Source organism: Hypanus sabinus, chromosome 12 (genome assembly GCF_030144855.1).
Source record: "Hypanus sabinus isolate sHypSab1 chromosome 12, sHypSab1.hap1, whole genome shotgun sequence".
Taxonomy (NCBI): domain Eukaryota; kingdom Metazoa; phylum Chordata; class Chondrichthyes; order Myliobatiformes; family Dasyatidae; genus Hypanus; species Hypanus sabinus.
In genome coordinates, this window is record NC_082717.1 from 7,400,047 (window position 1) to 7,419,453 (window position 19,407).

The window sequence follows — 19,407 nt, forward strand, 5'->3', positions numbered from 1 at the left end:
GTGTTCAGGGATCACTGTAGGGACCACTGCTTTTCATGCTGTACGTCAATGATTCTCGATGACAGAATTGATGGCTTTGTGGTCAAGTTTGCGGATGATACAAAGATGGGTGGAGTGGCAGGTGGTTTTTTGGAACTGGGGAGTCTGCAGAAGGACCTAAACGGGTTAGGAGAATGGGCAAAGAAGTGGCAGATGGAATATGTTGTAGGAAGTGTGTGGTCACGCTCTTTGGTAGGAGGAGTAAAAGCTTGCACTATTTTCTAAACGGGGGAAAAGAATTCAAAAATGAGAGGTGTAAAGGAACTTGTGAGTCCTTGTGCAGGATTCCCTGAAGCTCAACTTGCAGTTTGAGTCGATGGTGTGGAAGGCAAATTCAATGTTAGCACTCATTTCAGGCAGACTAGAATATAAAAGCAAGGATGTAATAGCATTTATAAGGCACTGGTGAGGCCACACTTGGAGTATTGAGAGCAGTTTTTGGCCATTGTGCTGACGTTAGAGATGGGCCAGAGGTGGTTCACAAGAATGATTCTGGGAATGAAAGGGTTAATGGATAAGCATTTGATGACTCTGGGCCTGTAATCATTGGAGTTTAGAAGAATGAGGGAGGATCTCATTGAAATCTATCAAATGTTGAAAGGCCTAGACGGTAGATGTGGAGATGATGTTTCCTGTAATGGGGGAGTCTAGGACCAGAAGGTCCAGCCTCTAAGTAGAGACGTATCCATTTAGAACAGAGATGAGGAGGAATTTCTTCAGCCCGGTGGTGAATCTGAGGAATTTGTTGCCACAGGTGGCTGTGGAGGCCAAGTCATTGGGTAATTCAAATAACCCTATGTTAGAACAGTGGGTATATTTAAAGCAGAAGTTGATAGATTCTTGATTAATAAGGGCATTAAAGTTTGTGAGGAAAAGGCAGGAGAGTGGGGTTGAAAGAGAAGAGAAGGACCTCCAGGGTTGTAATCTCCTGATTACTCCCTGCGCCATGCACTGGAGCAAGAAGGAATGGGGTGATGCTGCAGATGAGTGAGTGGCTGGAGAGATGATGCAGGGGGCAGGGTCATGAAGCTTTTGGATTATTTGAAACTTTTCTGGGGAAGGGGTGACCTGTACAAGAGGGACGGGTTGCACCTGAACTGGAGGTGAACTGATATCCTGGTGGGCAGGTTTGTTGATGCTACTCAGGAGAGTTTAAACTAGTTTTGCAGGAGGCCGGGAACCAGAGCCTCAGGTCTGTAAGGGAAGGTAGATGACAGGAAAAGTAGTGAAAAATTGTTTCAATCTTTAAAACAATGTCTTCCCCCCCCCCCCCCCCCGAGACATTGTAAGTGTTACCTGCTTCGATGTACTCTTGTTAATTTTGGATAATAATAATGAAAAGAATTGAAAAGAAAGGAAGGAAAGTGGTGAAAGGCACAATCAAAATAACAGGTATGGTGGGCTGGTTAATTTGCATCAAATCAGTCAGCGAGGGCTGTGCTGGGGACAGCCCACATTCTTTGGGATATGGTGTTTAAGAAGGTATGTGGTGTGATGGTCTTCATTAACTGGGGGGGATTGAGATCTGTAAAACCCTGGTTCGACCACGCTTGGAGACTCTCTTCAGTTCTGCTCACCTCATTACAGGAAGGCTGTGGAAGCTTAAGAGAGGGTGCAGTGGAGATTTACCAGCATCTGAAGGGTGTTAATTTTAATGCTAGGAATATTATGGGTAAAGGTGATGAACTTGGGGCACGGATCAGGACAGGGAACGACGATGTTGTAGCCATTACTGAAACTTGGATGCAGAGAATGAGAGTGAAGTAGTTAATGAGTACTTCGCTTCAGTATTTACCAAGGAAAAGGACAGGAGATCGGTGCTGACGGTGTAATACATTATGGTCTTTAAAGGTCAAGGAGGAGGAAATGTTGGGCCTCCTAAGGTGAAAAAGAATACTTTGACTTTCCACCTTATCGACACCCTTTCTAATTTTATAAACCTCTACAAGGTCACCCTACACTCTGGGCAAAACAGTGCCACATTGCCATCTCTCCTTATAGCTCGAGCAATGCAGTCCAGACAATGTACTGAGGATGTTTTTCTGCACCATAACCTCCATCCTGTCTTGTGGTGACCAGAAACTGCGCACAATACTCTGTGTGTGGCCTTTCTGCCCTGGGGGCAAGTCTCTGTCTTGCCACTCGATCTCTGCCTCTTATCATCTTGTACGTCTCTATCAAGCCTCCTGTTATCCTCCTTCACTCCAAACCGAAAAGCCCCAGCTTGCTCAACCTCTCCTCATAAGACAAGTTCTCTAACCCAGGCAGCATGCTGGTAAATCTTCACTGCACCCTCTCTTAAGCTTCCACAGCCTTCCTGTAATGAGGTGAGCAGAACTGAAGAGAGTACTCCAAGCGTGGTCGAACCAGGGTTTTATAGATCTCAATCCCCCCAGTTAATGAAGGCCAACACACCACATACCTTCTTAAACACCATATCCCAAAGAATGTGGGCTGTCCCCAGCACAGCCCTCGCTGACTGATTTGATGCAAACAATGTATGTTTTGGTGTACGTGTGACACACAACAATGATTAAATCTTTATCAAGCTGCGTGGCAACTTTGAGGAATCTATGGACGTGGACTCCCGAGATCTCTCTGTCTCTCCGCGCTGTTAAGAATCCTGCCCTTAACTCTGTATTAAACTATGGATGCAGGGCCTCTGCTATCCATGAGAATGGCTACTCCCTCCAGCACGGGTGGGGATTGAACCTGGCTCCCTGGCACGACAGGGCAGTGCCTCTACCCCCTGCACCAGTATGCCACCCCTGTCTGATGTAGTTGGAAGTTGTTGGCCTTCATCTGTCTGTTCATCACAGTCAGCGCAGTCGTCACGAGTAACCCTCCACGACACTGAGCACGTCTGCATGGAGCACCGTCACAGGAAAGCAGCCTCCATCAAGGACCCCCACCGCCCAGGTCATGATCTATTCTCACTGCTACCATTGGGAAGGAGGGACAGGAGCCTCAGGACCCACACCACCACAGTTATTACCCCTCAGCCATCAGGCTGTTAAACCAGAAGGGATAAATTCATTCACTCCAACACTGAACTGTTCCCATAATCTCTGGGGTCACTTTCAATGGCTCTTCATCTTATGTTCTCAATATTTATTACTTATTTATTTATTATTGCCATTTTGTTTGTTTTCTGTTTGCATTCACACGGTTTGTGGTCTTTTGCACATTGGCTGTTTGTCCGTCTTGTGTAGTTTTCCATTGATTCTGTTGTGGTTCTTTGTGTCTACTGAGAATGCCCGCGGGAAAATGAATCTCAGGGTTGTATATGGTGACATATATGTACTTTGATAATGAACTTACTCTGGGCTTTGTTACACTCAGTACATTGTGATGGGTCAGTTGTCTCCCTTATCTTCTCAGCTGGGAGCTCAGAAGTGACCATTACGAATGGACACAGCGTGCACACCATTCCCATCACGAACCAGCCAACGGAGGGGGGCTCGACGGACACTAGCCTGTCACAGAAAATGGGTAATGTACAATGGGTAATGTGCCTGTAAATCCTGCAGAAACTTATCGGCAGGTTTGTCGGGGCCCTGTTACAGGGTGAGCCAGGACCTGACCCACAGAGCAAACCTGGCCTGGGTTTCGCCACGTGGAAAATCCAGCCTCCCCTTGCCCCCTGTACTCCGGGGAAGCACCGGGCAGAATCAGATCCAATTATCACTGGCAAATGTCGTGATTTTTATTTATCGTGCAATGGGCCCTATCGGCCCAGCAACATGCCTATTAACACTAATCTAATCACGAGACAATTTACAATGACCAATTAACCTACTAACTGGTACATCTTTGGACTGTGGGAGGAAACAGGAGCACCCAGAGGAAACCCACGTGCCCACAGGGAGGGCGGGCAGATTCCTTACAGAGTGTGCTGGAATTGAACTCTGAATTCCGACACCCTGAGCTGTAATTGAGTTGCACTTCGGCCACGCCACTGTGGCACCCCGTCCCATGCAGCAGTACGGTGCGATGCATGAATAAGATTATTATAAATTATAACAAGGAATGTACTGTATATATGCAACATAAGTAGTGAAAAAAAGAGCAAAAATACTGGGGTAGTGTGCGTGGGTTCATTGCCCACTCAGAAATCTGATTGCCGACAGGGAGACGCTGTTCCTAAAGGTGGGTGAGGGTGTGTCTTCAAGCTCCTGTACTCCTCTGTGATGGTGACGATGAGGAGAGGGCACGTCCTGGGTGGAGAAGGTCTGTAATGAAGGCATCGCCTTATGATGATGTCCTGAACAGTGCTATTGATGGAGTGGGCCGAGTTTACAACCTTAGAACATAGAAGAGTACAGCTCAGGAACAGGCCATTCGTACCGTCATGTTGTGCTGAACCAAAACATTACCGACACCATCTTCCTTACATCCATGTACCGATCTCTTAAAAGCCTCTAGTGTATTTGCCTCTACCACCCCACCAGGCAGTGCATTCCAGGGTAAAAACTTTCCCCTCACATCCCCCTCTCACCTTCAGTGCATGCCCTCTGAAAAGAGACATTTCATTCCTGGAAAACAGATACTCTCTGTCTATCTATGTCTCTCATAATTTTAGAAACCTCGATCAGATTTCCTCGGCCTCCGCCACTCCAGAGAAAACAACCCAAGTTTATCCAGCCTCTAGGGACAGCCTGTGCCCTCCAGACCAGGCAGCATCCTAGTTAACTACTTCTGTACCCTCTCCAAAGCCTCAACATCCTTCCTATAGTGGGGCGATCAGAACTGTATGCAATACTCCAGATGTGGCCTCACCAGAGTTTTATAAATTTGCAACATAACCTCCTGACTATTAAACTCAATGCCTCAATTAATAAAAGCAGGCATTCCATTAGCCTTCTTAACCACCTTATTGACCTGTGAAGCCACTTTCAAGGAGCTGTGGACTTGGATCCCAAGATCTCTCTGCTCAACCGCACTGTTAAGGACCTTTCCCCTTATCAGTGTACTGTCTCCTTGTATTTGCCCTACCCAGGCACAACACCTCACATTTACCTGGGTTAAACTCCATCTGCCCATTCTCATCCCCTATCTGCAACTGATCTATATCGTGCTGTGTTCTTTGTCCGTCTTCTACACTATCCACAACTCCAACAGTGTTGGTGTCATCTGCAAACTCACGAACCCACCCAGGTCATTTATATACATCATAACAGAGGTCCCAGCACAGATGCCTATGGAACTCCACTTGTTACAGACCTCCAGCTCAAATAAATTCCTCCAACCACTACTCTGTCTTCTATGCGCAGGCCAGTTCTGACTCCAAGCAGCCGATTCACCACGGACCCCGTGTACCTCAATCTTCTGGATTAGCCTCCCATGAGGGACTTGCTAAAATCCACGTAGACAACATCCACTGCTCTACCCTCATCCCCTTGTCAAAGACCCCCATCTGCAGCTTTTCCCGATCAACCTGTCAGAATGCTCTCCAGCAGGTGGAACGATCTCGGCTCTGGGATCTACACCCGAAGCCACAACAGTTGTCGGAGTCCTAGAGCAGAACAAGCCCTTCAGCCCAAACAATTCCAGCTGATCCCAGGGCCCACCCAACTACTCCCAACTTCCTGTGTTTGACCCATATCTCTGCACGCCCTGCCCCTTCCATGCATCTAGCCAAATGCTTCTTAACTGACATTACAGTAGCTGCCTCACCCACTTCCTCTGGCAGCTCGTTCCACACACTCATCACTCTTGGTGTGGGGAGAGTTGCCTCTCAGGTCCCTTTTTAAATCTTTCCCCTCTCACCATTAAAATCTGTACGTCCTAGTTTTGGACTCCTCTACCCTGTGAGAAGAAAACGTGCCATCCACTCATAACTTCACAAACCTCTATAAGGTCACATCTCAGTCTCCTCGTCACCACCCTCTGCATTAAAAATACTGCCTACCAGGTCTCTTTTTAAAATATTCCAGCTAGTTTTGGTCTCCCCTCCCCTGGGGAAAGGGTGCAGGGTGGAGATGCGTCTCTACCAAAGGAGGTGTTAGGCACTCCTTCCCTCTGCTGGACTGCAGGTCACCCTTGGGCAAGGTGTAGCACCTGCTTAGTCCCCCGATCAGGGTCACGTGAAGCCATGGGAACAGGTGGTGGATGGCCACACAAGCAGGTGCAGAAACCACAGCGGCATCTATACTTTCTGAGGAGATTGAGCCACGCAAGGCTCCCGACCCCATTCTACCGCCTTTCTACAGGAGCATCATCAAGGCTGTCCTGCGTGGCTAAGTCATGGTGTTGTATGGAAGCAGCAAGATCTTGTGTCGCAAGGTCCTACAGAGATAGTACAAAATGCCAAGAGGATCACCAGGGCTTCCTTCCCCCTATTTGTGACACTTACTGGGAGCATTGTTGAGAATCCCACCACCCATCCCACTGCCGTAAGGAAGGAGGTACAGGAGTATCAGGACTAGGCCTGTCAGACTGGGAAACAGCTTCTTCCCTCAGGCTGTGAGACTAATGACCCAGCCACCACCGAGGTCTCGTCACCAGGACCGTTGTTTACTGGCTACTGTCCGGTTCCATGATTACCTGTGCTGCGCACTGCGTGCACATTGAACCCTGCTTTATTATTTATGGTAATGTTTTCGATTCTGTCCTGTCTAGGTTAATTGGTCAATGTAGATTATCCTGTGACTTAGGATAGGATGAAGCTGATGTCTTGCTGAGTGTGCCACTCAGTGGGCTGGTCAAGCAGGTCCCGTGCAATAACTCTAAATAAATCAATAAACCGAGTGAACCCTCACTCACCCGTAAACCAAAGAATCTCCATATCTTCACCCCAAATTCTCTCAAAGAATCCTTTTCCATTGCTCCTCGGGTTAGTGAATTCCAAAGATTTTCACCTCACTTTCATCCGGAATGGGGTCCCTAGATTCTGAAACAATGCACCTCTGCCTTCAGCAGGGCAACTTGTGCCAACGCCCACCCTGTCCGTGCCCCTCACAACCCTGGGCATTGCAGTAAGTTTTCTGCCCTCCTCCCTCCACCTGCTGGCGATGCACAGACAAAGTGCTGGAGGAACTCAGCAGGACGGCAAGAGGCAGAAGATGTTTTGGGCCAAGACCCTTCCACGGAACTGGAAAGGAAGAGGAAAGGGCCAGAATAATGAGGTGGGGAGAGAGGTGCAGGAGTACAAGCTGGTAGGTGACTGGTGAGACTAAGTGAGGAGGGAAGGTGGGTGCATGGGGGAGAGGGGATGAAGTAAGAAGCTGGCAAGTGATTGGTGGAAGAGGTAAAGGACTGAAGAAGAAGGAATCTGATAGGAGGAGGGGGGATGATGGGAGAGAGGGAAGGAGGAGGGGAACCTGAAGCAGGTGATAGGCAGATGAAGACAAGAAAAGAGATGAGAGTGGGGTTAGAAGGTGGAAGTGAAAAGGAGAGAAGGGAGAGGGGAAGAAATGACCAGAAATACAAATTGATGTTCGTGCCATCAGGCTGGAGGCTATCCAGACGGAATATGAGGTATTACTCCTCCAACGTGAGTGCAGCCTCATTGTAGCAGTAGAGGAGGCCATGGGCTGACATGTTGGAGTGGAAGTGGGCAGTGGAATTGAAATGGGAGGATCCAGCATTTGATGACAGACGTTCTCAGGAGAGAAACATGATTCCCAGCACCTGCACAACCACTGTGTTGATGGTGGAATGATGGCTGCCATCTCCAGGGGTGGATGTTCCTCACCCCGTGGCCTGTGTGCTTTGTCATAACTCTGTGTTTCAATGACTTTCTCCACCCACAGGAACATCTGAGCAGTGCCCCCCGGGTAAAGCCGGGTCCCTCCAGGGAGAGACGCAAGCTTCGCCACTCAGTGGACATCCTGACTGTACCCCAGTCAGTGCTGCTAAAGACAATGACCTTGACAAGACGAACCCCCTTCCAGTGCTCTCAAAACCCACCAAAAGGAACACCAACGTGGAACGTAAGTTGACCGGCTCTACTGATGTCAATTGCCCTAGAACAGAGGGAATGAGCTAAGGAGAGGTTAGACAACCTTGGATTGATTTCTCTGGAGTGTCAGAGGCGGAAGGAGATCTGACAGACATTTATAAGATTATGAGACTCATTCCTTCTTCTTCAACGCTTTACCTCTTCCACCCATCCCTTCCTACCTTCTCTCTTCATCCAACCCTCCTCTGCCTACCAATCACTTGTTAGCCTGTGCTCTTCCTGTTCCCCATCACTCCCCCCCCCCACCCCCTTATTCCGCTCCTTCCCCCTTCCTCGCCAGTCCTGATGAAAGTCTCTGGCTGGTACGTCAGCTGTTTATTCCTCTCCATAGCTGCTGCCTGGCTTGCTGAGTTCCTCCTGTATTTAGTGTGCATTGCTTAGGTACAGTTACCTTTTCCCAGGGTTGAATGACCTGCTGCCAGAGGGCACGTGTTTAAAGTGAGTCAAGGAGAGTATGAAGGAACGTGAGGCGCAGGCTATTTCCAACAGAGAGTGCTGGGTGCCCCATGAAGGTGTGGGTCCCATCACTGCCCGTACACTCTCCCCGTGACCGTGTGGGTCCCGTCACTGCCCGTACACTCTCCCCATGACCGTGTGGGTCCCGTCACTGCCCGTACACTCTCCCCGTGACCGTGTGGGTCCCGTCACTGCCCGTACACTCTCCCCGTGACCGTGTGGGTCCCGTCACTGCCCGTACACACTCCCCGTGACAGTGTGGGTCCCGTCACTGCCCGTACACTCTCCCCGTGACCATGTGGATCCCGTCGCTGCCCGTACACTCTCCCCGTGACTGTGTGGGTCCCATCACTGCCCGTACACTCTCCCCATGACCATGTGGGTCCCGTCACTGCCCGTACACTCTCCCCGTGACTGCATGGATTCCTGTCACCACCTATTGAGAGGATGTTTCCTATGGTGGGAGAGTTTAAGACCAGAGGACACCGCCACCGAATAGAGGCATCCACTTAGAACAGAGATTGGAGGGAATTTCTTCAGCCAAAGGGTTGTGAATCTGTGAAATTCTTTGCTACAGGCAGCTGACCCCAAGTCCTTGGATATATTTAAGGCAGAGATTGATAGATTCTTAATTAGTTAGGCTATGAAGTGATACATGCAGATGGGAGGAGATTGTGGCTTAGAGGAAAGTGGTTCAGCCATGATGAAATGGTGAAGCAGACTCGATGGGCCGAATGGCCAGATTCTGCTCCTACGTTTTATGGTTTCTTACCACAGTGCAAAGCTGTACCGGTTCGTAGGTTACTTAGTCATTGTGAATTGTCCAGTGACTGGGCTGGGATTAATTTGAGGGGGTTGCGGGGGTGGGGGGTGCCGGAAGGGCCTACTCTGAACAGTATCTCTAAAATTAAAATTAAATCAATACTGAGGCGCAGTGAAAAGCTTTAGTTTGCATGCCGTACACACGGATCGTATTTTCACAATCGTGCATTATGGTGCTACAATAACAATGCAGAAAAAATTTTTAAATGGTAATTAAGGATTAGATTTATTTGTCACATGCATCAAAACAGTGAAATACATTGTTTGCATCAAACATAAAGTATAGGAGCAGAATTATGAGGGGTGATTGATAAGTTCATGGCCTAGGGTAGAAGGAGATGAGTTATTAGCTTCAAACTTCCTGCACAATCAGTCAAAGAGTTGAACTGCATGTGCATCTAACGAGAGCTGTATAACTCATCTCCTTCCACCTTAGGCCACGAACTTATCAATCACCCATCTGTGGACACTCTCTGGCGGTCCAAGATCCGTATGCTCCACGACCGCTGGACTAAGTGTGTAAATGTAGGAAGGGACTATGTTGAAAAATAAATGTGGTAGGTTTTCTAAAATTGACCCCTACCTTAGGCCATGAACTTATCTATCACCCCCTGTAGGCCATTAAGTCTGCTCTGCCACTTCACCACGGCTGATCCAGTTTTCCTCCCAGCCCCAGTCTCCTGCCTTCTCCCCATAATTCATTCATGCCCTGGCTAATCAAGAATCTGTTAATTTCTGCCTTAAATGTCTTGGCCTCCACAGCTGCCTGTGGCAAAGATTCCACAGACTCGCCACTCTCTGGCTGAAGAAATTCCTCCTCCTCTCCGTTCTAAAAGGATGCCCCTCTTTGCTGAGGCTGTCTCTGGTCTTAGACTCTCCCACCATAGAAACATCCACTCCCCTGAGGCCTTCAGCGACCAACACAGTCGAGGATGTGCTGGGGCAGCCTGCGAGTGTCACCACGGCGCCAATATGACATGCCAAAGCTATGAACTCTAACCTGTACGTCTGGACCGTAGGAGGAAACCCATGTGACCACGGGCAGACGGTACAAACTCCTCACAGACAGCGACAGGAATTAAATGTAATGCTGCCTACTACATTACAGTATAACATTGTGGTCTTATAGGAGGGGAAAAATGAATCAGCCATGATTGAATGTGAGGGCAGACTCAATGGGCGAAATGGCCTAATCCTGCTCCTATATCTTAGGGTATCACAGGTACAGAGAAAAGGGACTGCAGACGGACGGTACGGCCCAGGGCTAGTGCAGACGGACGGTACGGCCCAGGGCTAGTGCAGACGGACGGTACGGCCCAGGGCTAGTGCAGACGGACGGTACGGCCCAGGGCTAGTGCAGACGGACGGTACGGCCCAGGGCCGGTGCTGATGGACGGTACGGCCCAGGGCCGGTGCTGGCGGACGGTACGGCCCAGGGCCGGTGCGGGCGGACGGTACGGCCCAGGGCCGGTGCAGACGGACGGTACGGCCCAGGGCCGGTGCGGGCGGACGGTACGGCCCAGGGCTGGTGCAGACGGACGGTACGGCCCAGGGCCGGTGCTGATGGACGGTACGGCCCAGGGCCGGTGCTGGCGGACGGTACGGCCCAGGGCCGGTGCGGGCGGACGGTACGGCCCAGGGCCGGTGCAGACGGACGGTACGGCCCAGGGCCGGTGCGGACGGACGATACGGCCCAGGGCCGGTGCAGACGGACGGTACGGCCCAGGGCCGGTGCAGACGGACGGTACGGCCCAGGGCCGGTGCAGACGGACGGTACGGCCCAGGGCCGGTGCAGACGGACGGTACGGCCCAGGGCCGGTGCAGACGGACGGTACGGCCCAGGGCCGGTGCAGACGGACGGTACGGCCCAGGGCCGGTGCGGGCGGACGGTACGGCCCAGGGCCGGTGCAGACGGACGGTACGGCCCAGGGCCGGTGCAGACGGACGGTACGGCCCAGGGCCGGTGCAGACGGACGGTACGGCCCAGGGCCGGTGCAGACGGACGGTACGGCCCAGGGCCGGTTCGGGCGGACGGTACGGCCCAGGGCCGGTGCGGGCGGACGGTACGGCCCAGGGCCGGTGCGGGCGGACGGTACGGCCCAGGGCCGGTGCGGGCGGACGGTACGGCCCAGGGCCGGTGCGGGCGGACGGTACGGCCCAGGGCCGGTGCGGACGGACGGTACGGCCCAGGGCCGGTGCAGACGGACGGTACGGCCCAGGGCCGGTGCAGACGGACGGTACGGCCCAGGGCCGGTGCAGACGGACGGTACGGCCCAGGGCCGGTGCAGACGGACGGTACGGCCCAGGGCCGGTGCAGACGGACGGTACGGCCCAGGGCCGGTTCGGGCGGACGGTACGGCCCAGGGCCCTAGCGACGTAGATCTTGAGTTGACACCAGGGTAGATCCCAATGATCCCAGAACGTGAATCACTACCCCCTCAGCCACACATTCACAGAGGTGTTTCGGAGATTGTTAAGTTGTTGCAGGAGTGTGCAGGGATATGGACAGTTGTACAAGAATAAGAGATTTAGTTTAATGAAACGTCTTGACTTCAGCACGCCTTTTTGATCATCAGACCCCCTAAACCCAGTGCCCTCCACCAATCCCAACTTCAGCATCAGACCAGCAGACACGTGGATGGGGGGTGTTGCAGTCTGGCAGTCTGACCTTGCTGAGGCCAATGGCTGCAGCACAGAGATAGAGCCTTCTAGTCATGCTGAATCTGCCTGCTCCCATTGACCTGCACCAGGCTCATAGCCCTCCGTTTCCCTCCCGTCCATGTAGCCAGCTTGTTCCACACTCGCACCACCCTCTGAGTGTCACTTGTTTAGAGGAACAGTGCAGAATAGGCCTTTCCAGCCCTTCGAACCACGGTCGAGTTACAGGACAATAACGATGGCCAGTTAACCTACCGACCGGTACATCTTTGGACTGTGGGATGAAACCAGAGCACCCGGAGGAAATTCACGCAGTCACGGGGAGGACAAAGGACGCCAGAATTGAACTCTGAACTCCGAATTCTGAGATGTAAAAATGTCGCGGCCGGAAATGAGTGAAGGTGTTTGATGTGAATTTTTGATTATCTTGTCCAATCTGGTTGCAGATACGCCTTCCCCGTCAGAGAACCTCTCCTGCTCCACGTCGGCACCCTTGTCCCTGCCCTCACTGCAGCCTGTGCTCAACACTAAATTTCTCCCGAGCTCCTCCGACATCCCCGGCACAGGGGACGCTTACACCAAGACTCCGAGACAACTCGAACCCTCATGCCAACCTTCTCCTGTGCTCCCGAGGCAAAGTGGACCGCTAGCTGACAGCCCTCCACCCTCGGACCTCCTCGACGGCAGTGCCGAGACTGAAAGGCCTGGTCAGGACGAGAGGCGATCTGACCCCGAGAAGGGGGCAGACACCACATCTACGGGCAGCACCCTCTGCCCTCGGTACAATGTGGCCGATGGGAAAACAGAAGCATCTGCTGGCCAGATGGGACTCGAAGAAGATCTAAAGAGGTAGGTTTGTATAGCCTCACCTTTCATAAAGATAATAAAATAAGTTTATTAGTCATACAAATTGAAACATACAGTGAAGCATGGCATTTGCGTCAATGGCTAAGACAATACGAGGATGTGCGGGGGGCAGTCCACAAGTGTTACTAGGCTTCCAGCGCCAGCACAGCATGCCCACAACCTGTAATCTGTACATCTCTGAGCACCCAGAGGAAACCCACGCGGTCACAGTGGGAACATACAGTTTCCTTACGGACAGCAGCCTGATTGCTGGCACTGTAACAGCTTTGCGCTAATCACGTTGCCTCTAAACAGATAGGAAAGGCCTGGAGGGATGTGGGCAAACCGCAGAGAAGTGGGACCTGCGCGGATTTGAATCTCGGTCAGCACGGACCGGTTGGGCCAATGGGCCTGTTTATGTGCTGTGTGACTCTCCGACACTCGATTGTTGTAGGGGACCATCTGACCACCTAGGTCCTTGCCCAGCCCACCCTCGTGACTCCCCACCCTTTTGAGGAGGCCCCAGCTTTCGCGGGTGATCCTGAGGATCGGGCCTGACCCCTGAACCACTGCCCTCCGCCTGGTGCATCTCCTCACACTCCTACCTGTCCGGATGAGATTAACCCTCACCTGCCCTGAACCCCACCCCCCACCATTCCTTCCCCTGTCAATAGACCACAGAACATAGGACCAGAATCAGAATCAGAATCAGGTTTATTATCACTGGCGTGTGCCATGAAATGTGTTAACTTGACAGCAGCAGTTCAATGCAATACATGATAATATAGAAAGAGAAAATAATAATCAAATCAATTACACTGTATATACATTTATATTGAATAGATTAAAAATAGTGCAAAAACAGAAATAATATTTTAAAAAGTGAGGTCGTGTCCAAGGTTTCAATGTCCATTTAGGAATCAGATGGCAGAGGGGAAGAAGCTGTTCCTGAATCGCTGAGTGTGTGCCTTCAGGCTTCTGTACCTCCTAACTGATGGTAACAGTGAGAAAAGGGCATGCCCTGGGTGCTGGAGGTCCTTAATAATGGATGTCGCCTTTCTGAGGCACTGCACCTTAAAGATGCCTTGGATATTACAGAGGATAGTATCCAAGATGGAGCTGACTAATTTTACAAATTTCTGTAGCTTCTTTCGGTCCTGTGATATAGGGGTGGTGTTAGACAATAAGTGCTGGAGTAGGCCATTCGGCACTGTCATTCACTGTGATCATGGCTGATCATCCACAATCAGTACCCCGTTCCTGCCTTCTCCCCATATCCCTTGACTCCACTATCTTTAAGAGCTCTATCTAACTCTTTCTTGAAAGCATCCAGAGAATTGGCCTCCACTGCCTTCTGGGGCAGAGCATTCCACATATCCACCACTCTCTGGGTGAAAAAGTTTTTCCTCAACTTTGTTCCAAATGGCCTACCCCTTATTCTTAAACTGTGGCCTCTGGTTCTGGACTCCCCCAACAGTGGGAACATGTTTCCTGCCTCTAGTATGTCCAATCCCTTAATAATCTTATATGTTTGTAACTCCCTGGGTCGCCTCAGGCTCGCTCAGCTCGTTCCTGTCTAGGGGGAGCAGCCTTCGGCCCCGCCAAACTGGGTAATCAGCTGGTGTGGATGCTGTGTGATGTCCCCGCCTCGCCCAAAACCAGACAGTACACCATATGCGATTAAATGAGTACAATTTATAAAGGTTACTATAACTAAGTGATTAATAACGATACAGTATATATGAAGAGAAAATTAAAGAAAAGGCGCCAAACTTATCAAAGTCCAAACCACCGTGCACAACCGTTGGAGCTCAATTACTGAAGTCTTCTGGCCACCATTCGATCCCCTCTGAACTCCTCGACTCGCAGCTCAGGACCCTCCGAACTCCTCGACTCTCCAAACAGCTCAGGACCCTCCGAGTGGTCAACCAAGCACATCTAGCTTCATCCCCCCCCCCCCCCGGAGAATCTCCCGGCCTTGGACCCCCCCTTTGGGGTCCGATCCTCACCCAGCTTAGAGCATTGCGTCCTCTCTCTCGACCCCCTCGCGCCGATCTGCCCAAAAGCCCGTCAACAAAAGCTTGCAGACTCAGAAGAAAGAACATTAATCCCCATTTGGTTTACAAAGGAATACCATTCTCGTTATCAGTAAATTAGCATTCCTGCTAGTTAACAAAAAGAAGAAACCCTCTTTACATGTTTCAATCAGATCCTCTCTCATCCTTCTAAATTCCAGTGTATGCAAGCCCAGTCGCACCAATCTGTCAACATATGACAGTCCCGCCATCCTGGGAATCAACCTCCTGAACCTACGCTGCACTCCCTCAATTACAAAAATGTCCTTCCTCAAATTTGGAGACCAAAACTGAACACAATACCCCAGGTGTGGTCTCACCGGGGCCCTGTACAACTGCAGAAGGACCTCTTTGCTCCTATATACACATGACTGTGTGGCTAGGCATAGTGACTATGGCTAGGCTAGGCACAGCCAAGACATGATTGTGTTGGGATAGAGAGAGGCTGCTGCACCAGACTTAAAGAAGCTACAAAAATAACAGTGATGCAGCCTGTCAGAATGCTTTCCACAATACATCTATAGAAGTTTTCGAGAGTTTGAGGTGACAAACTAAGTCTCTTCAAACTCTTAATGAAGTATAGCCTGTCTTAGTTTCTTTATAATTGCTTCAACATATTGGGACCAGGTTAGATCCTCAGAGTCTTGACACCCAGGATCTTGAGATCCTCGCTCTCTCCACTTCCGATCTCTCTATGAGGATTGGTTCATGTTCCCTCATCCTACCCTTGCTGAAGTCCACAATCAGCTCTTTCATCTTACTGACATTGAGTGCCAGGTTGTTGCTGCAACACTATTCAACTAGTTGGTATATCTCATTCCTCTTTCATGTCCATCTGAAATGCTACCAGTTATATCATCAGCAAATTTATAGATGGTATTTGAGCTATGCCTAGCCACACAGTCATGTGTATACAGACAGTAGAACAGTGGGCTAAGCACACACCCCTGAGGTGCGCCAGTGTTGATCGTCAGCAAGTTGGCGATGTTATCACCAATCCACACAGATTGTGGTCTTCTGGTTAGTAAGTTGAGGATCTAATTGCAGAGGGAGGTACAGAGTCCCAGGTTCTGTAACTTCTCAATGAGGATTGTGGGAATGATGGTATTAAATGCTGAGCTATGGTCGATGAACAGCATCCTGACGTAGGTGTTTGTGTTGTCCAGATGGTCTGAGGCCGTGTGAAGGGCAATTGAGATTGCATCTGCCGTTGACCTATTGTGGCGATAGGCAAATTGCAATGAGTCCTTGCTGAGGCAGGAGTTTGCAGATTATTCTTTTTGGGCACTGGTATAGTTGTTGCCTTCTTGAAGCAAGTGGGAACTTCCACCCGTGGCAGTGAGAGGTTGAAAATCTCCTTGAAAACTCCCACCAGTTGGTTGACACAAGTTTTCAGAGCCTTACCAGGTACTCCATAGGGGCCTGCCATCTTGCAAGGGCTCACGTTCCTTAAAAGCAGCCTAACGTGGGCCTCTTGAGACCGCGATCACAGGGTCATCAGGTGCAGCAGGGATCTTCACAGCTACAGTTGTATTCTCCCTTTCAAAGCGTGCGTAGAAGGTGTGGAGTTCATCTGATAGTGAAGCATCACTGCCATTCATGCTATCGGGTTTCGCCTTGTAGGAAGTCTTGCAGACCCTGCCAGAGCTCTTGTACATCCGATGTCACTTCCAACCTGGTTTAAAACTGTCTCTTTGACCTTGAAATAGCCTTCAGCAAATCATACCTAGTTTTCTGGTACAGATCGAGGTCACCAGACTTAAATGCCGCAGATCTAGCCTTCAGCAGGCGATGTACCTCCTGGTTCGTTATGGCTTTTGGTGTGGGAATGTACAGCAAGTTTTCATAGGCACACATTCATCCACACAGGTTTTAATGAAGTTGGTAACAACTGCAGCATACTCATCCAGATTCCTTTAATGCCACCCAGACCACCGATTCAAAGCAGTTCTGTAGGTGCTCCTGTGCTTCCCTTGTCCGCACCTCCTTGGTCCTCACCACTGGTGCTGCAGTCTTCAGTCTCTGCCTATACTCAGGGAGTAGAAGTACAGCCAGGTGATCAGACTTCCCGAAGTGAGGGCTTGGAATGCACGGTAGGCATTCTTGATGGTGGTGTAACAGATTTAGGCCATTCCATCATGGCTGACTTATTATCCTTCTCAGCCCCATTCTCCTGTCCTCTCCCGTAACCTTTGATACCCTGACTAATCAAGAGTTATCAGCTTCAGCTTTCAAAATGCCCAGTGAGTTGACCTCCACAGCCAGCTGTGGCAATAAATTCTGCGGATAAATGAAATTTCTCTTCGTCTCGGTTCTAAATGGACATCCCTCTAAGCTGAGGTTGTGCTCTCTGGTCCTAGACTTTCCCACTATAGGAAACATCCTCTCCAAATCCACTCTGTATAGGCCTTTCAGTTTTTTGTAGGTTTCAATGCATTCCCTCCTCATTTCTTTTCAAACTCCAGCAGGTGCAGGCCTGGAGCCTTCAGATGCTCATCATGTGTCAACCCTTTCATTTCCTGGATCATTCTTAGGAACCTTCTCTGAATTCTCTCAAATGGCAGCATACCCTTTCTTTGATAAAGGACCCAAAACTGCTCACAGTGCTGCAAGGCGAGGTTTGACAAATGCCTTAAAATGGCTCAGCATGACATCCTTGCTTTTATATTCTAATCCTCTCAAATTGAGTCAACATTCCACATCGGACACTAATGTGATGATCATCACTGATCTCCCTTCTCTTGTCTCCAACCCTCCTCTTCTTGGACACCCTGCTGCGGTTCGCTGCCTGTTCTGGATCTGTTTATCTTGAATTGCTGACGGGGCATCAACTGGTTCAACTTCTCTCCTCCGCGAACCGTACTGCCTCTGAACACACTGCCCTTCACCCTCTCCGCTTTCCACAGTGATCGTTTCCTCCACGACTCCCTTGTCCGTTTGTCCTTCCTCTCTGGTCTCCCTCCCGACACTTATCCCTGCAAACGGCTAAGTGGTACCCCTACCCATTCAGCTCCTCCCTCACCTCCATTCAGGGCCACAGACGGTCCTTCCAGGTGACGCAGCTCTTCACCTGCAGATCTGCTGAGGCTTTCTATTAACATAAAGGTAAGATAAGGTGAAACTTAGTTAATCCTGAGGAAAGTTATTGTTGCAAAGTTGCTCAGTCATAAATATATACCTTAAAATACAAAATGTAGGCATTGAGCTACTAAAAAGAATACAAAATGTGCATGAAGAAGTAATAGTGCAAATACAGAAGAAACCATTCACTTGTATACTTGAGGAGGAGTTGTCAAGTCTCATAGCCACAGGGAGAAAGGATCTCCTGTGGTGTTCAGTGGTGTACCTCGGTGGAATCAGTCTGTCACTAAAGGTGCTCCTCTGTCCCTCCTGTATGTCATGGAGGGGGTGTGAGGGATTGTCCATAATGCTCTGTAGTTGCTGCAGCATCTTCCCCTCAGACACAACCACCAGGGAATCCAGTTCCACCCCTAGAACAGAACCAGCCTTCCTGACGAGTTTATCGATCTTCTTGGCATCAGTTGCTCTCCCTCTGCTGCCCCGGCAGACTGCAGCGTAGAATAGAATGCCGGCCACCACCGAGTCGTAGAGCATCTGCGGCAGAGTAGTGTAGACGTTGAATGACCGGAACCTCCTCAGGAAGTACAGTCGGCTCTGTCCCTTCTTCTACAAAGCCCCTGGATTTTTAGTCAAATCCAGTTTATTGTCCAAGTGAGTTCCCAGGTATTTGCAGTCTCAGAGGACTTCCACATCCGTTCCCTTGATGGAGATGGGAGTGCAGGGTGTCTACAAGAAGGGTCAGAGCCGTCTCTACTTCCTGAGGAGACTGAGATCCTTTAACATCTGCCGGACGATGCTGAGGATGTTCTACGAGTCTGTGGTGGCCAGTGCTATCATGTTTGCGGTTGTGTGCTGGGGCAGCAGGCTGAGGGTAGCAGACACCAACAGAACCAACAAACTCATTCATAAGGCCAGTGATGTTGTGGGGGTGGAACTGGACTCTCTGACGGTGGTGTCTGAAAAGAGGATGCTGTCCAAGTTGCATGCCATCTTCGACAATGACTCCCATCCACTCCATAATGTACTGGTTAGGCACAGGAGTACATTCAGCCAGAGACTCATTCCACCGAGATGTAACACTGAGCGACATAGGAAGTTATTCCTGCCTGTGGCCATCAAACTTTACAACTCCTCCCTCGGAGTGTCAGACACCCTGAGCCAATAGGCTGGTCCTGGACTTATTATTATTTAATTATTTATGGTTTTATATTGCTATACTTCTACACTGTTCTTGGTTGGTGTGACTGTATCGAAACCCAGTTTCCCTCGGGATCGATAAAGTATGTCTCTCTGTTCACCTTCCTTTGGTCCATCACCAACTCCTTTGACTTAGTGATGTTGAGTTGCAGGGGCTTCAGCCCACACCGCTCAACTAAGCTGACCACCTCTTGACCCCAGCTGATACAGCCCACAACTGCCGAATCGTCAGAAAACTTCTGCCGTTGGCAGGACCTCTGGGTTGTATCT

The 19,407-nt window shown here is 50.2% G+C and overlaps 1 protein-coding gene across 2 annotated transcripts in view; it reads left to right on the forward strand.

Moving 5' to 3' along the window:
• The window catches only part of LOC132402607 (phosphatase and actin regulator 2-like), a 66,454-nt gene that overhangs the window by 12,189 nt on the left and 34,858 nt on the right, over positions 1–19,407 (forward strand). For both annotated transcript variants that reach the window (XM_059985511.1, XM_059985512.1), the window contains exons 2-4: positions 3,421–3,531; positions 7,794–7,973; positions 12,385–12,787. In XM_059985511.1, the coding sequence (XP_059841494.1) occupies positions 3,421–3,531; positions 7,794–7,973; positions 12,385–12,787 (694 nt within the window). The remainder of the gene's footprint in view (positions 1–3,420; positions 3,532–7,793; positions 7,974–12,384; positions 12,788–19,407) is intronic.